The sequence below is a fragment of the Spodoptera frugiperda genome, chromosome 19 (assembly GCF_023101765.2).
Source record: "Spodoptera frugiperda isolate SF20-4 chromosome 19, AGI-APGP_CSIRO_Sfru_2.0, whole genome shotgun sequence".
Taxonomy (NCBI): Eukaryota; Metazoa; Arthropoda; class Insecta; order Lepidoptera; family Noctuidae; genus Spodoptera; species Spodoptera frugiperda.
Genome location: NC_064230.1, coordinates 4,501,567 through 4,519,757, shown reverse-complemented (window position 1 = coordinate 4,519,757; position 18,191 = coordinate 4,501,567). Strand labels below are relative to the sequence as shown.

The 18,191-nt window shown below is 36.1% G+C and overlaps 1 protein-coding gene across 2 annotated transcripts in view; it reads right to left on the bottom strand.

Moving 5' to 3' along the window:
- Positions 1 to 16,791, bottom strand: part of LOC126911892 (uncharacterized) — a 132,706-nt gene extending 115,915 nt beyond the window's left edge. For both annotated transcript variants that reach the window (XM_050701047.1, XM_050701046.1), the window contains exon 1: positions 15,497 to 16,791. In XM_050701047.1, coding sequence (XP_050557004.1) covers positions 15,734 to 16,708 — 975 coding nt within the window. In that variant the 5' untranslated portion in view covers positions 16,709 to 16,791 and the 3' untranslated portion in view covers positions 15,497 to 15,733. The remainder of the gene's footprint in view (positions 1 to 15,496) is intronic.
- Between the last annotated feature and the right edge of the window lie 1,400 nt (positions 16,792 to 18,191).

The window sequence follows — 18,191 nt, the reverse complement described above, 5'->3', positions numbered from 1 at the left end:
GGAAAACCCAACAAATAAACTTATTACTCCGTTAGAGCATTTTCTTTGTACTAAATGTTTTATTATATTGATATTATTTTTTTCATACCTTTTTACTATTTATTTACTTTTTTCGATAAATTAAAACAATAACATGAACCGAAGTCGTGTAACGATCGACATAGAATTATTTATAAATAATTTATTTCTTATTTTTATTTTTTGATTTTTGAAATAAAAATATATCTATGTCCTTTCTAAGGTTCTAAACTATATCTGTACCAAATTTCAACCAAATCCGTCAAATAGTTGCGGAGATTAATGGTATAAGCATAGAATGTTCGACGTGATTCTTTAATTTGACATAACTTTTTTATTTATGAACCGATTGACATGAAACAAACACTAAATGTAAATTTAAGCATCCCACAATATATTCGTGAAAACCGCATCCAACTCGGATCAGCCGTTTCTGAGATTAGCGCGCACAGACGAACAGACAAACAGACAAACAGACAAACAGACAAAAAAAAAGTTAATTACATTTTTGGGTTCGACATCGACATAACAATAACCCCTGCTATATTTTTTATTTTTATTTTCAATGTACAGACAGCACTTTTCTACGATTTTATTATATGTATAGATATAGATTACCAGATGACGAATGCTGATGTACCAGATGACGTTTCTATTTAGTATGTACAAATACTTTGCAGTTACATAAACTGCTGATTACAATTAGTATATGCCCTGTGTAATTACGTGCGACATAAATATATTGTATTTATTAAAGTTGTAGCGAAGACAACCAGTAAGAAACGTTGAGTAGTGTAGCGACAGACTAGTTTGTTCTAGTTGTGTGCGTCGATGTTTGTCGCGTGAATTATATTGTCTTATCTATGTAATTATCTAATTCATATGCAATTAATTAATGCCAATATAAATATATTGTGAACAAACAACTGTTTCCCCAAACGTTGGAACTCCAATGAATTTGTTCAACGAGGCCCATATCACATATGGTGCCCGATGAGGTTGACTCAATCAGTATTTTCAAGTAATATTCTCCCCTTGTTTCGTAATTGATATATTATACAAGCGTTGTATCGAAAACAACCGTCAAGAAACTAGTTCTCGTCCACTGGAGTACCTAAATACTGTCCCAACAGTCGTGTTAATAAATTGAATCAGCCTCAACTATACTTGTCTATTTATTATCGTTGTAATTACTGACTCGTTTGTAGTTTAATATTCAACAGCTAATCTTTAATTAGGCGCTTTTAAATTGTCGACATTATTGTATAATACTTTCATAACACTATATTTTGTACATTTATACCTAAAAATGAATAAACACCAATGTTCTAATTGTGTGCGTCGATATCTGTAGTGTTTGTATCTGTGTCTGTAGTTTAATGGCAACAAACGCTAAGACATCTACCCAGTCAGTATTCCACAGTGGTGTGTAGCCACATACACAGCTAGGTACTATATGTTCTGTCAACGTTGTATCGAAGACAACCGTCAAGAAACGTACTGGGTGGACTGTGACGTCATAAAGGATAGTATTTGGGGTGTGTTGTATCCCTGCTAGTATAAACTTAGTACATATATATATATATGTCTCTTGTCTCTTGAACTACATTCTTGTTTGTATGTGTCGTGTTGAAGTGGTGTTTCTACGTGGAATATGTAAATATTTTCCTACGTATGTATGTACATTGTGCAGCTACTGACTGATGTATCTCACGTAATGTATTCTATGATTAAAGTATTGTATAATACGTAAAACGTAATTTATTATACGTTAAAGTAATGTATAAGAGTTCTATCGAAGAACAAACATCAAGAAACTAACTTGTCTTGGAATGGAATGATTTCGTTTTATTTCATAATCTATGTCTCTTATTGATTATTCCAGTACACCATGTCTTAAGGGTTTGCCCCTCTCCTGTTTTGCAGAATGAGTATTTCCAAGTAGCTTGTGATCTAATAAATGGCTACTTATAAAATGTTTACTTTACAATAACTTTTTTATAAGAATTCCTTCAAATGAAGGTAAGAAACTCGTATCTATCAAATAACGATCAAATAATTATGTTCGAACAACCTTGTATCGAAGACAACCGTCAAGAAACTAATACCTTTACCCGGTTAAAATATTCATCATGTTTCGGCCCGGTAGTGAAATATTTACGTTGTAACTAGGTACTTACCTACTGAAGTAGTGCTTACTTCAATAAGCAGTACGTAATTATTCACAGTTGTATCGAAGACAACTGACGAGCGATTGACTTGTCTTCCACTGACGTATGTGATTATAATTATAATTATCTATATATTAATACGTGATGCAAAAACTTTGGACCGCCTTTTACGAAAATTGCGCGGACGTAGAAGCATAAAAGGGGTTTGAGTAACTTTGTATGGACTTGTGGCGTCATTTTTTTTTTCAGCGGCCACCAATAATTTTCATGTTACTTTGTTCTGCTGTGTTCATTATACATATATGTTCAATTATTTTTATCCTAAGTTATATCAAAGCTGAGATATTTGAGTTTGAAGAATTTAAAAATGTAGTTTCTATAAATACTTCAATTACTGTCCTGTGTGAAAAAAAATCTTAGTTATTGTATATTATTAGAAGATTGATATTAGTTATTGGCTTTACTGTTTCTCGACCTCTCGTCTATCAATGTGACGTTAGTATTGGGCCCTAGGAAATAATAAAAACACAGTATTATACCTTATTGCATTTATAACATGATTTTTAAAAACACATTTACATATTAACTTTCTTCGTCCATTTCGTTCTCAATGTCATGTCGAATAATGGTATCTAAAATTGTGCCGGCGGAGTCAGATTATTTTGATATCTGCCCCATCCCATGTACCATATAATGGACATTATATGCGAACAGTAGCCTAAGGTCCGTGTTCCGATTATACATGAGCAATAGTGGCCCAATATTGCATCTAGCCCTTGTGCATCTTGCCCTTCCAGTGTTTCTACCAGAAAGTCGACCCATGAAATGTGTGACCAAAAAAAAATAATTTATGTAATATTTTAAATAGATTCATAGGTAGTCATACAGACCTTTGCCAAACAGGGAATGTACTATGCTAACTAGACACATAACGCTCTGTAATGTCTAGGTACGCATTTTTCGGGGGGGTTTGAACCCCCAACCCCCCTGGCTACGCCTATGGTCGTTATAATTATCCACAAGTCCACGAGAGATTAGAAGCGCGCCACACCATCGGCCCATAGATAAAGAGTGCAATAACATTTAATAACTTCTTCGATTTCAATGACCAATATAAAACCAAATATCTCCGTTCCGATATGGTTTAGAGAAATATGACCATAATAGCTTTTGATCGCTGTATTCTGTTCTTTCATAATATTTAAGTTTCATTACTGGCCGCTCAACTTCAAAACGACGCCAACTTTACCCAAACCCCTTTGGTACACTTATAGTTTATGTGTAGGAGAAGTGCAGGACGCTAATATTTTTCAAAAATAATGCTTATTAAGTACATTAAATTAATAAATAAAACATTACACACACATGCATAGTATCTGATCGTATTTGACAAAACGTCAAAATCGATAGACATTGCGATGATATTGACGTCTCATATGAATAGAGTTTTATAAAAGAGTTTGTTTGAGTTTGAGTTAAATAAAAATTATCCTTGAACGTATGTTAAGTGGTATTGTAAATTAAATCGTATATGGTTGAATTTCAACCACTAGGCGACCACTAGTAATTATAATTATGTCCGAGTAGCTTGTACTCTCACACACAGCTACTTATGTATACATATTTACTTCGTACTAACGGTGCGATGTTTGTAAAGTTGTATCAAATACAACCGTCAAGAAACTTATTCAACGAAAGGAAAGAGTTTTAGGTTTTAGGAATATATTTCCGTGGCCACATAGGTATTGTGGATCAGTATGTTCATAAACAAGCGTTTTCTAACTTAGGACGCCAGTGAAGTGATCGTTGTACGTGCAGTATTCGTATGTACAAAGTACTATACATTGGATGTTATTATATACTATGTAACATGTCTCTACAGGCAGCCCCATATATACGCGCATTGTGCGCTATCGAGTCAGAATGTCCAAGTAGTATGTGGTGACATACACTGCTCGAACATGTATCGAAGTACAACCGTCAAGAAACTGCTGATTACGTCTAAATATCTGGCAATTTGTTACTGTACCGTGAAGGTATAGGTAGACGATCAAATAATTATGTTCGAACAACCTTGTATCGAAGAAAACTGTCAAGAAACTCATTAGTTCGTGAAGCAAGCAGACAAGTTTGTATGTTGTACGCAATTATCCCCCTGAATATTAAAAATGATTGCAGTATTAACTGTAAATTCAATGATTTTTCTAAATAATGTTTCATGTCTTAGAAGGAAGCACTACATTCAGGCACCAGAGGTGTTAGTTAAGAATAAATGATATAAAATGAAATGAAATCTATAACAATTACATAATGTGTCAGTATTTCTAAACAGTTGGTAGTTAACTGCCACTTACAAAATAATATGTTACTTTCGTGTTCATATAATACGAATATTGTCTAAAGTTGTATCGAATACAACCATCAAGGAACACAATTGTCCTTAATGTTTTATTGTAGGTCTATAGTGTATTTTTCACTTGACATGGACATACATTTAGTCCTCACATTGAATCGTTTGTATTCCAATATGAATGTATTAACATTTGACTCCACACAGGAGGCGATGTGTACTGTCACCGCACTTTAAATGTTATTAAAGTGTCGTCCTATGTGGAACTACAATCTGATTATCTATTGGATAAGAATTTAGGATTAAATATTGAAACATTCCTTGTCTATGGAGGGATCTGTATCTGTACATTCAGGCGCTCGATAATATTCACATCGATTGTTCTAAATCCCACCCAAAACATAAATGTGAAAGGCTGCCAAGTTCGATAATATTGGAATGCTTCGCCTATAAAAGAAGTGAGATCTAAATAAGTACCAAGTTCCATACACAGACCTCAGTTAAAAATGATATAACTTGGCAAGTTTTAATAGAAAATTATATACTTGACTCATTGCGTTTAGTAGGTTTATAACAAAGTGTGTGAAAACTTGCCAACTTGTTATATCATTTTTAACTGAGGTCTGTGTATGGAACTTGGTACTTATTTAGATCTCACTTCTTTTATAGGCGAAGCATTCCAATATTATCGAACTTGGCAGCCTTTCACATTTATGTTTTGGGTGGGTTTCATTTATTTTTGTAAGGTTTATTTTCTTTTTTTCTTATTTTACTTTACTTTGACTTAATACAAACCTTCGTAATGAATTTTAGGTCGGTACGACCATTGGAAGATATAGATAATTTTTTTGTTTTAGTTCTTTAGGGGTATGAATTTACACCTTCATTATTTTTAAAACCGACTCACACTTGGCCATTTTCAGATTTTTTCCTTTACTTTGACCTAAAGACCTACCTCCATGCCAAATTTCAAGTCAATACGACCATTGGAAGTGGTCTAGGTTTTTGATGAGTGAGTGAGTCAGTCAGTGAGTGTATAGTAAAAATAGCGATTTTCTGACGTCAATATCTCAAGACCTACAATAGGTACATTAATGAAATTTTGTATTTTAGATAAGTAAGTAGATCTCGACAGATACTAGAAATTTCATATGCGTAGATAAAATAGATTTTGAGTTATGGGTGGGTCGAACTTGGCCCGAAATGGTTCGTGTAATATAACCCACGGCCGGTGTGTCGGTTTTTTTGCTCGAACTTGGCGGACACACTGCCGTGTGTCTAGATCAATATTGAAATTGTAAAAGTCTTCATAAATGTATAATAATAAATGTCATTTCATTGTTTATAATGAACATGAGAAGGTCTGTATCAAAGACAACCGTCAAGAAACTTTTAGTATTGCCATAATATGTACAGCAACATTATCTGCATTACTAATGCTAGTTGTTAACTGCAGCAAATGATGTCTCCCACTTATTCTGGTTGAATGAACCACAATAAAAATATATTTATCTATTTATTATGGTTGTAATTACCTTGGGAGTTGGGAAGTTTGGGAAGTGGGGGGGGGGTATAATTGAACCTCCGGTAACCTCCACAACGCAAGCGTTGTTTCACGTTGGTTTTCTGTGAAGGCGTGGTATCACTCCTGTCGAGCCGGCCCATTCTTGCCGAAGCATAACTCTCCCAGACTTAAAACCCACTCTTAGTACCATTATGTTCGATCAACCTTGTATCGAAGACAACCGTCAAGAAACTCATTATTTCGTGAAACTAGCAAACAAATTTACTTCTTCATTAGTGAAACAATATATTTGACTTTAATCGGGATTAATCCCGACAAATATTCCATTGAAATATATATTAAATTGTACTGAATGTTTCCTGTGAATACATTAGTTCTATTGTATGAAACATTTGTCATACTTGTATCGAGGACAACCGGCAAGAAACCAATTGATATAGGTACCAATACTTAATGCTGTAACAATATTTCGACATTTGTGAAATGTCTCTCGAAATATATTACGTCAAAAACGAACGAAGTAAGCAATAATGTATGTTCACAAGTAAAGTGGAACATTGTAGTTCCGACACTCTTGTAAGAGTTATATCAAAGACAACCGTCAAGAAACTCGTTATCCTAGAACAAGAGACGATTATTTGTTCATGTGATTGTAATTCTCGCTCAATTTTAAATTATTTCATATTATATAACTCAGTATTTCCAAGTAGTTTGTAATCTCACAAACAACTACTCTTTGATATTTCCCACTTATGTTTAAAACATAAGAATTGTGTCGAAGACAACCATTAAGAAACTCTTTAAATAATCTACATTGTAGGGTTACTTGTATTGTCCCTCATTTCATGATTGAAATATTGTAAAAGTGTTGTATCGAAGACAACTATCATGCAACTTCATTGTATTGTTATGTAAATCATCGCTAGAGACTAAAGGTAATTCCACATCTCCTTTAAAAAGAGACAACAATAATAATATAAAATGTTTCTGTCCTTGTCATTTTGTGCATGACGTCACTGACATGTCATTTGTTTTTTTGTTAAACGTACATAATGGAAATTAGTCTTGTCTCTGTGTGACATGCGTCAAAATGTATGGGAAAGTAAGTTTTCTTCATAAAATATTTGTTATGATTTTTGAATAAAGTGTTTGTGTCGATCTTTTCGCAAAATGTAAAGTACTAATGTACTCTAGTAGTTTTAAGACAAACTTACTTTGTACTAAGCAAAATATGTCCGAGTGAGGAGAGAACTGTGTAATGTTGATGTATCTTTTAAATAAAATATATTTCATACAGACAAAATGCCCTGTAATGGCGAGTACATAAATGTATTCTAGAATTAGTATTTACAAGATACAACAACTGAATGTTGTTTTATTTATATTTGTAGTAGTGGTAGTGTTAAGCCTTTGGGTGTGGGATCATACACGCCCATTAACTCGGCCCTGGGGGAGTAGAGTCACCTTCTCTACTCATCACTTGGGCGATTCCTGTCTGGCGCGTCCATGTCGCGGGGGTGGGCATCTTACACTTCAGTAGGCCGGAGTGTGTAGATGGCGAAGTTCAGCAGGGACCCAGTCCTGCGGAGTATAACGCGGAACCCGTGCCCAGGGTTACGGGTGAAGACCGCAACAAGTGGAGGTGCATCGCGAGAGCTACGATATCCAGGGAAAATGCATCATTGTCAACCACGAGCATTCTGTCAAGAATGTACGACTGAGGAGGAGGATGCTGCTCTACGGTCGTTCTACACAAGATATCCTTTTCAGTATTTCATGTGATATGAAATATGTATTAAGATAAAATATGTGTTACATCGAAGAACAACCGTCAAGAAACTCATTGAATAATATATAATCTTACTTTTGTAATTTCCAAAATATTGAGTTTATAACATGAGAAGGTGTTTGAATTAACTGTCACCTCTCCATTATGTTCGATCAACCTTGTATCGAAGACAACCGTCAAGAAACTCATTAGCCTAATATGTCCGCAGCATTCTGATGATGCCGCAATTTGGTCACCTCAATATATGGTTTATATTTCTAGATTTTAAGGTCTCCAAAAAAGATTTATAAAATGTTTAAACTTCAAATGAAACAAGTGCCATGCTTCGTATGTCACAGATTGTAGTCACCATCACTTGCTTCCACTCGTCGGTAGAAGAGATGGTGGATATGCTTCTGCTGTTTGATATTCTACGTGGTAAGATTGACAGCGGTGAACTTTTGTCGTGCATAGAATTTTGCATACAAACACAATGTATGGATGTGTGAAATGTTTCTTGTCTCAGAAGTCGTGCCCGCATTCGGGCGAACAACATTGTACTGAATGTTAGTGTTCTTCAATTGTTGTATGTCAACTTGTATCGAAGACAACCGTCAAGAAACTCTTTGGTCAGTCTATAAGTTCAATCAGATTGTTGCGTTTTTTCTCCACGTAGCGTATTACTTTTCTACATTTGATATTCTTAAAGTTAAACGATAATGTTTCAACAGATGTTGCCTACATTTGTGTAGACATGAGACGTACCTAGTCAGTATTCCACAGTGGTGTGTAGCCACATACACAGCTAGGTACTATATGTTCTGTCAACGTTGTATCGAAGACAACCGTCAAGAAACTTGAAGTATACAATATTATTGACTGCTACTGTATCCAATATTTATCGCGCCTACGGGAGTTTTACATACGTCGATATATGTCGTATGAATTATATTGTCTGTATTGTTTCGTCCATGTTCATATCTTGGGTTCCAAAGCCCGTCCTGATAAAACGTTTGACATACAAGATACATCGGTCATCATTTCTAGGAACGTCTTGATGCGATATAGGTACAATGACAATTTCCCCACTTAGAACGATACTAAAATGGTCCTTATACACAGAATATCTATGTTCCAACTCTCAATATTTCATGTGTGTAATATGAAAAAGGTATCTGTCAAAGACAACCGTCAAGAAACGTTTTGTATTGCCATTATATACGTACAGCAACATTATTCCGAACAGGATTATAGTTATGAAGCATTCCCCGCTTTGTCTTTGTCGTTATTACGTGCGGCATAAATATATTGTATTTACTAAAGTTGTAGCGAAGACAACCAGTAAGAAACGTTGAGTAGTGTAGCGACAGACTAGATTTTTCTAGTTGTGTGCGTCGATGTTTGGCGCGTGAATTATATTGTCTTATCTATGTAATAGTTTGCATTTTACATCCAGTTCGTCAAATTGATATTTATATTCAATTAATAAATGCCAATATTAATATATTGTGAACAATCAACTGTTTCCCCAAACGTTGGAACTCCAATGAATTTGTTCAACGAGGCCCATATCACATATGGTGCCCGATGAGGTTGACTCAATCAGTATTTCCAAGTATGTAGTTTGTCACCTCATAGACTGCTACTTACTAATACTTTCTACTTATTTCAAGTTTTTAATATTGTAAGTGTTGTATCGAAGGACAACCGTCAAGAAACTAACTTGTCTTGGAATGGAATGATTTCGTTATTCCTCCTTACAGTGATAATGTAAGCTTCCATAATGATTCCTTGTAATTAGATGACCGAGGAGACTACCTTAGTCAATATTTACAAACTGAAACTTATTGTCGATATTTGTCGCGTGTATATGTCATGTGTTAAGGTTTTAAATATTTTAAAAGGTTTTAAACTTTCTTGTCTTTTCGAAATGTAATAATTATAACTATCTTTTCTTTTAGTACTGGTCTTGAGAAAAACTAATATTTTGTCTTACCAGTATTGTATATGAGTTCTGTCGAGGAACAACCGTCAAGAAACTCGTGTCTGGAAACTATTGAGAACTAACTGTTCTACATCCAGAAGTGTTTCTCCATGACTTCTATTTTATATTGTAAACACGTGAATTAATATTGAAAACGTTTGGGGCACATTTCCTCACTCAGTGGCCCGATGTGTCTTAGCTTAGTATTCCCAAGTAGTTTGTGGAGTCATGTCCAGCTACTTGTAGATTCTATCGAAGAACAACCATCAAGAAACTCCCTTGTGATTATATCTCGTAGCAACTGTATGTACCAATATCAGTTCGATCGATTTAACTTAACTACTATGTTTTCAAACATATTCTAACATAAGTACAAACTACCGATGTACCAAAGTTGTATCGAGGACAACTAGAAAGAAACTCTTTACATGGTCTATACAACAGACTGTCCAAAGAATGAATAGTTCGACTCAATCAGACTCCATGAACTATGTCCTCTGTCTGTGTCTTGTGTCTTATAGCCATCGAATGAGCTTCACCCTTGTTCTAATTGTGTGCGTCGATATTTGAATGTACATTGTCTGCTGAACGTTGTAATGTTTTAGATATTCCATTACTGGTCCGCAGTCTTAATTGAAATATTTATCATCTGTGTGTGATATAGTTCCACAATGCACCGTCAGATGTTCATTATGCTTGTCTCCTGCAGTTGTGTGCGTCAACATTACGTATTGTATGTCCGTATTGTGCGAGTGCTGGTTAGGTTCAGTGCACGGGCTGTGTGCTCGTTTCATATTATCCAAAGAACGAATAATTCGTGTCATCCAAACTTCACAAAGCTGAATGTTGTCCTCTGTCTGTGTCTTGTGTCTTATAGCCATTGAATGAGCTTCACGCTTGTTCTAATTGTTTGCGTCGTTATATGTCTCAATAATTCTTTATCTAATTATTACTTCTTCAATCACAGTTGATTGTACGTCCATTTGTATTTCGATACAATTCTCTATAAGTCAGCTAATGTCACTTATGGAGTGGACAGTCCACGATATCATGTCACTGTTTGCGATTCTGATTATAATTCTACAGATTTGGGAAATTGTATCTCATGGTATATTAACAGGTTTAATGTGGCATGTTGATAATTATGTTCCTATATGCGAATAGTTGGTAGTCTAATAAAGGACTACTTACAAATGTTTCCTTCGTATTTACATAATGTGAATATTTTATAATATAAGTTGTAGAAGACAACCGTCAAGAAACTTGTTGAGCAGTTCATGAATTTAAAAATTTTTTGGTTTCTTTTTCTTTTCAGACACAAATTTTGTCCGCAAAACACAAAACAGACATCGATATAAAACGAATAGAAGTATAATGTTGTATATAACAATACGCCTGAATGCGTACATCTCAGAACTCCCTCCTTGTTATCGAGATGGAATGTTGAATATTCCATGTCCGATCATCTGTGTTTGTTCTAATTGTGTGCGTCGATGTTTGTCGCGTGAATTATATCGTGGTTTAATCAATAACTCATTTCGGTTGTATTTTTGGTGATATACTAGTATAATACTTAAAATAATTTGTATCTGGAATATAGAATGACAGTCAAAGTGGTCATTGTACCTGGAGCATTCATATTGAAATGTTTATTATTTAATGGAATGTATAAATATACGTTCCTATGTGTAAACGGTCTTGTAAACGGCTACTGACTAACGTGTCCGTCGCATTAATTAACATTATGTCGAGCAACTTGTGCAGTTCATGTAATGAAACTGTTACGCTCAGTGAGTCTGTAAGTTTGTATCGAAGACAACCGTCAAGAAACTCGTTCATTCTACTAAAGTTAGGTACAAATTATCCTCCTCTTGGTCTTTGTGTTCTTTGTAAATGAATGTATTAAAAAAAATAACTATTTCCCCACTATGGAACTATTCGTCGTTGTATGTGGTAATTCCATATTTAATTTCTCAGTATTTCCAAGTAGTTTGTAGTCTCACAAACAACTACTCTTTAATATTTCCCACTTATGTTTAAAACATAAGAATTGTATCAAAGACAACCATCAAGAAACTCTTTAAATAATCTACGTTGTAATGTTTCTCACTGAAGTTTGAGAATTCGTGGAATGTGGCATGTTGATAATTATGTTCCTATATCCGAATAGTTGGTAGTCTAATAAAGGACTACTAACAAATGTTTCCTTCGTATTCATGTAATACGAACATTTTCTAATGTTGTATCGAATACAGCCAGCAAGAAACTCCACTAATCAAAATATACTCAAAATTAATTTATGCTTCTACATTGGCGGGTCATCTCATTTGGGTGCATTCACTGCACTGTCTTTCTAATCTGTAATCTGTGAATTTAAACGATATGTCTGTGGGTCTGTGTGATCATAATATGTACTGTAAAACATATCTCAACAAGTCTCAAGTGAGATATTCATGTTTCTATTATACACAATAATATGGGATAATTGTCGAATTTGTCAATGTGAGTAAAAATATAGCATGATTTAAAACTGCAATTCGGTACAACATGAATGTTATATCGAAGACAACCGTCAAGAAACTACAAATACGTTCGTGACATCTTTATATAAACTTGTTACGTAGCTGTACATGTAAGCGGCGAATGTATACAAATACGAATATTCAGACTACAAGAATATTTGTAACTTATTCAAAGTTATTTAACAATGTACCGTCCGCCGTGCTTGTTCTAACTGTGTGTGTCGATAGTTGTCTTACCAGTATTGTTAATTGGATGTTGCTAGTTTATCCAACCTAAATATTCCATGTCTCACAAGGCGAGGCGCCTTTCTTCATTTTGTCGTCCGCTGAGACTTACTCAGTATTTCCAAGTAGTTTGTAGTGTCATGTACAGCTACTTATGTAATGATCGTTACATATTTCATGATTAAAATATTTATATACCATGTTTATCGGAGAACAACCGCCAAGAAACTAGTTGAGAAAGCATTTTCTTTCACGTCAAGTGTTGAGCTCGTCTCTAAGTCAGATAAATATATACAGACGAATGTTTTGTGGCCTCACAATTTCAAGAATCAACAATTATCGAATCAAAAATAACTAAGTGGGAACACTTAGTACCATTTGTCGTTCCACGTGATTATTCTTATCAATATTTAAACTGATAATGAAACACACATTACATTTTGAAAGTTCCACGTCAGACTGACCCTAATAATAGTTTGCAGTCTCAAATGTATTTAAATAATACGAAATTTTTCAAGTTGTGTCGAAGACAACCGTCAAGAAACTAGTTCTCGTCAAGTGGAGTACCTTAATATTAATATTTTCATGGTTTAGCCATGTCCTTTGAAAGTTCCACGTCAGACTGACCCTAATAATAGTTTGCAGTCTCAAATGTATTTAAATAATACGAAACTTTACAAGTTGTATCGAAGACAACCGTCAAGAAACTAGTTCCGTCGTCGACATGTCAACATCATCAGCCTGTAATTGTCCCACTGCTGAGAAAAGGCCTCTTCTCATACAGAGAAGGAATGAGAAATAATCGTTGCTCAAGGCGGATTAGTGATTCCAAACTGGTAATTTATAAAAATTATGTTTCGCTGGAACTTACTTCTCGTAATTATTATTTGGAAAATGTTGTCCTCCGTCAGTTATACGAGTATTAACATCAAATGAGCTGTATGCTTGTTCTAGTTGTGTGCGTCGATATTTGACGCTTGAAATTATATTAAAAATATCACAAACTCGGCCGATGCGTTTAAGCCGATGTCCACTGTCTCGTGTGTAGACAAATTATATTATTAGGTACTTGATTTTGTTCCTCTTTGTAAATGACGTGATATTTCAAAGACTATTTCCCCACTGTGGAACTATTTGTCGTCCTATGTGGTCATTCCATATTATATAACTCAGGATTTCCAATTAGTTTGTAGTCTCACAAACAACTACTCTTTAATATTTCCCACTTATGTTTAGAACATAAGAATTGTGTTGAAGACAACCATTAAGAAACTCTCTTGTTAAACGTACATAATGGAAATTAATCTTGTCTCTGTGTGGCATGCGTCAAAATGTATGGGAAAGTAAGTTTTATTCATAAAAATATTTGTCATTATTTTTTAATAAAGTGATTGTGTCGATCTTTTCGCAAAATGTAAACTACTAATGTACTCTAGTAGTTTTAACACAAACTTACTTTGTACTGTGGAAAATTTGTCCGAGTGAGGAGAGAACTGTGTAATGTTGATGTATCTTTTAAATAAAATATATTTCATACAGACAACATGCCCTGTAATGGCGAGTACATAAATGTATTCTACAATTAGTATTTACAAGATACAACAACTGAATGTTGTTTAATTTATATTTGTAGTAGTGGTAGTGTTAAGCCTTTGGGTGTGGGATCATACACGCCCATTAACTCGGCCCTGGGGGGAGTAGAGTCACCTTCTCTACTCTTCACTTGGGCAATTCCTGTCTGGCGCGTCCATGTCGCGGGGGTGGGCATTTTACACTTCAGTAGGCCGGAGTGTGTAGATGGCGAAGTTCAGCAGGGACCCAGTCCTGCGGGGTATAACGCGGAACCCGTGCCCAGGGTTACGGGCGAAGACCTCAACAAGAGGAGGCACATCGCGAGAGCTACGATATCCAGGGAAAATACATCATTGTCAACCACGAGCATTCTGTCAAGAATGTACGACTGAGGAGGAGGATGCTGCTCTACGGTCGTTCTACACAAGATATCCTTTTCAGTATTGCATGTGATATGAAATACATATTTAGATTAAATATATGTTACATCGAAGAACAACCGTCAAGAAACTCATTAAATATCACATACGAAGTAAAATTATAAGACAGTGGTTGATGAAGTGTTCATATTTGACTCAACAATTCAATGATACGTCTGCAGAATGTAATCCCATAAGGAATATATAGTACCTTGTATATTGCCATGGTCTGATGTTCCAAGGCCATGATCTTTGGAATATATGTTTAGAACATGATTGTATTGATACAATTTCCAAAATATTGAGTTTATAACATGATAAGGTGTTTGAAATGTTCTACGTCTCGCGTTGAATGTATTTTTCACTACAAAATATTTGTCAAAGTTGTATCAAAGACAACCGTCAAGAAACTTAATATAATATTTGAAATGTTCAAAATGTACTCCCCCATCTTTACTTCCCATTCGGACCTGTGCATTGTTCCATGTCTCAGAGACAATATTACTGACTGCTACTATGGCAAATGTTCACTATATACGGACTTGTGTGTGTGTCGATATATGTCGCAATTTGGAATTTCCAAAGCCCGTCCTGATAAAACGTTTGACATACGAGATACATCGGTCATCATTTCTAGGAACGTCTTGATGCGATATAGGTACAACGACAATTTCCCCACTTAGAACGATACTAAAGTGGTCGTTATACACAGAATATCTATGTTCCAACTCTGAATATTTCATGTGTGTAATATGAAAAAGGTCTCTGTCAAAGACAACCGTCAAGAAACGTTTTGTATTGCCATTATATACGTACAGCAACATTATTCCTAATAGGAGTATAGTTATGAAGCATTCCTCGCTTTGTCTTTGTCTGTGTTATAAGTGGACAGTAAATTTTGGAAATTCAATTAATTTTTCCGATAAGGTACTCAATCAGTACCTACTTCCAAGTGTGTAGTCTGTCACCTTGTAGACTACTACTTACAAATATTTTCCTCTCATTTAAAATATATTGTAAGAGAGTTGTATCGAAGACAACATATACAAAGTTAATTATTATGTTATCGGCTTACTCACGTAACGTTTTGACGATTAACTCGACTAGTTTCAAGCCATGCAAGAGGCTCATATTCATGAGGAGCATTTCGCGACACACGACGCGGCGATTGTCACGCTGCTACTGACGACTCGAGTTTCGCGCCCATCGCGCCCTCTGCCTGGAATCGCGCGTACTATACGGCGCGTGCGACGTTGTTGGCTCGTTAGACTCGTTCGCCGGCGGCTGCGTAGGTGTTGGGTTCGATTCTCGGGTCGACGCAAAGACGGTGCTGCATACCGCGCTCACTGTGTCACACTCCAGACCCGCAACATTGTAGGCTGACGCAGATTGTAGACTTGGCTTCCAGGCAGGAGGTAATGCCCAGCCACCGTCTCTGTTGAAGTTGGGACGACGACTTATTTCGATGGCCTCACGTACTTTCCGCGGTACGAAGTATTTCTCCCTCGCTAGTACGGAGACCTTGTCGAAACGGAGGAAGTGAGTCGTGCCCGCGCTACAAGCATGCTCGGCTACTGCAGATGTATGGGTGTCCATGTTCTTCACACTGCGTATGTGTTCCTTTAGTCTGGTTGTGATGTTGCGGCGAGTTTCCCCGATGTAACTCGAGCCACAGTCGCACGGTATCATGTATACCCCGGGAACTGCCAGTGGATCCTTGTCCTTAGGCGAGCGTAATAAGTTTCGTAATTGACCGGGTGGGCGGAAGATCGTCCTGATGCTGTATCTTCGGCGTAACAGGTGTCCGATGGTGTCGGTTACTCCTTTCACATAGGGTAAAAATGCTGGAGTCCGCTCCGCAACTGCCGGTCGTCTTTTACATGATGAGCTCGCCAGTCGAGTACATTGGCGCCAGTTGTACCCATTGGTTTCCAGTACCCGTCTAAGGTGATCAAGTTCCGCGTCAATGTACTGGGGATCACACAGGTTCAGTGCCCGGTTGATTAAAGTACGGGAAACAGAGGCAAGGTGGGAGGGATGATGGTGTGAGTCGGCTCGTAGGTACCGGTCTGTGTGTGTCGGTTTACGGTAAACCGTGTGTGACAGGCGGCCGTCTGTTTCACGCCTCACGAGCACGTCTAAGAACGGCAGCATTCCTTCCTTCTCCTCCTCAGTAGTGAACTGAATGCTACCGTGCACCGAGTTTAGGTGTCCCACGAATTATCCCCGAAAAATTTAATACGTTTGGAAGATATAAATATACAATGAAATAATTTTTTTTTTTTTTTTTTTTTCTAAAAAAACGTAGCCCCACACTAGGATTTTCTCCTGTGTCGTGGGTGCGTTTACAAACATACAAGTTCACATACACATGACAACCAGACCCGAAACAACAATTTGTGGATCACACAAAGAGTTGCTCCGTGCGGGAATCGAACCCGCTACCCGTTGCGTGGCAACCAGTTGCCCAGCCACCGCACCAACCGTGCAGTCTTATTATTTTAGATTAACCTTGTATCGAAGCACAACCGTCAAGAAACTGCTGATTATGCCTAAATATCTGCCAAAGCTGGAATTTTACTGGCGCTTGATCATGTCACGCTTGCATTAGTGATACAGCGGGTACCTACGTGCCGACATTATTGAACAATAATTCTTCATATCGTCATTCCACGATATCCACATTTTACAACTATTTGTAGTTCCAATGTTCAGTTTTCATTATACCTGTGTAGTGTTCATGAATAATATTGTGTAACTTTCACAAAGTGATGTTGAATACTTACTCAGAACTACCGAGTAGTTTGTAGTCTTATAAATTATTAGTATTGGAACGAAATGTAAGGATTGTATAGAAGACAACCGTCAAGAAACTCATTGTTGAAACCATTTCTTAATATTTAAATCCGCATAGAATTGAGGCTTTAAACAAACAAACGTTCCCCACTTAGGACGCCAGTGGCGAAAGTTAAAGTGCTAAATATAGATAAACCATCAACCGTACTTGTTCTAATTGTGTGCGTCGATATTTGTCGCGTGAATTATGTTGTGGTTTATTCAATAGTTCATTCAAAATGATGTTTGGGTAATATACCAGTAATACCAGTATATAGTATTTAGAATAATTGTATAGGATATATTAGATGATCAAATACTTATGTTCGATCATCCTTGTATCGAAGACAACCGTCAAGAAACTCATTAGTTCGTGAAGCTAGCAGACAAGTTTACTTCTTCATTAGTAAAACAATATATTTTAGTCCAATCGGGATTAATCCCGCCAAATACGTAATATTAATTATGATATATCGTGTGGAGGTTTCTGTCTCGGCAGTCCTAACAACCGGTAGCCTGGACCATGCTCCCGCTTGGTCGGCTCCTATTAACTGTAAAACCAATGAATTTTCTAAATAATGTTTCATGTCTTAGAAGGAAGCACTACATTCAGGCACCAGAGGTGTTAGTTAAGAATAAATGATATAAAATGAATTTACTACTATTTCTACACATATTAATGAAATCTATAACAATTACATAATGTGTCAGTATTTCTAAACAGTTGGTAGTTAACTGCCACTTACAAATATTTTTACTTATATCAAGTTGATATAATAATATTCTAAAATCGTTGTATCGA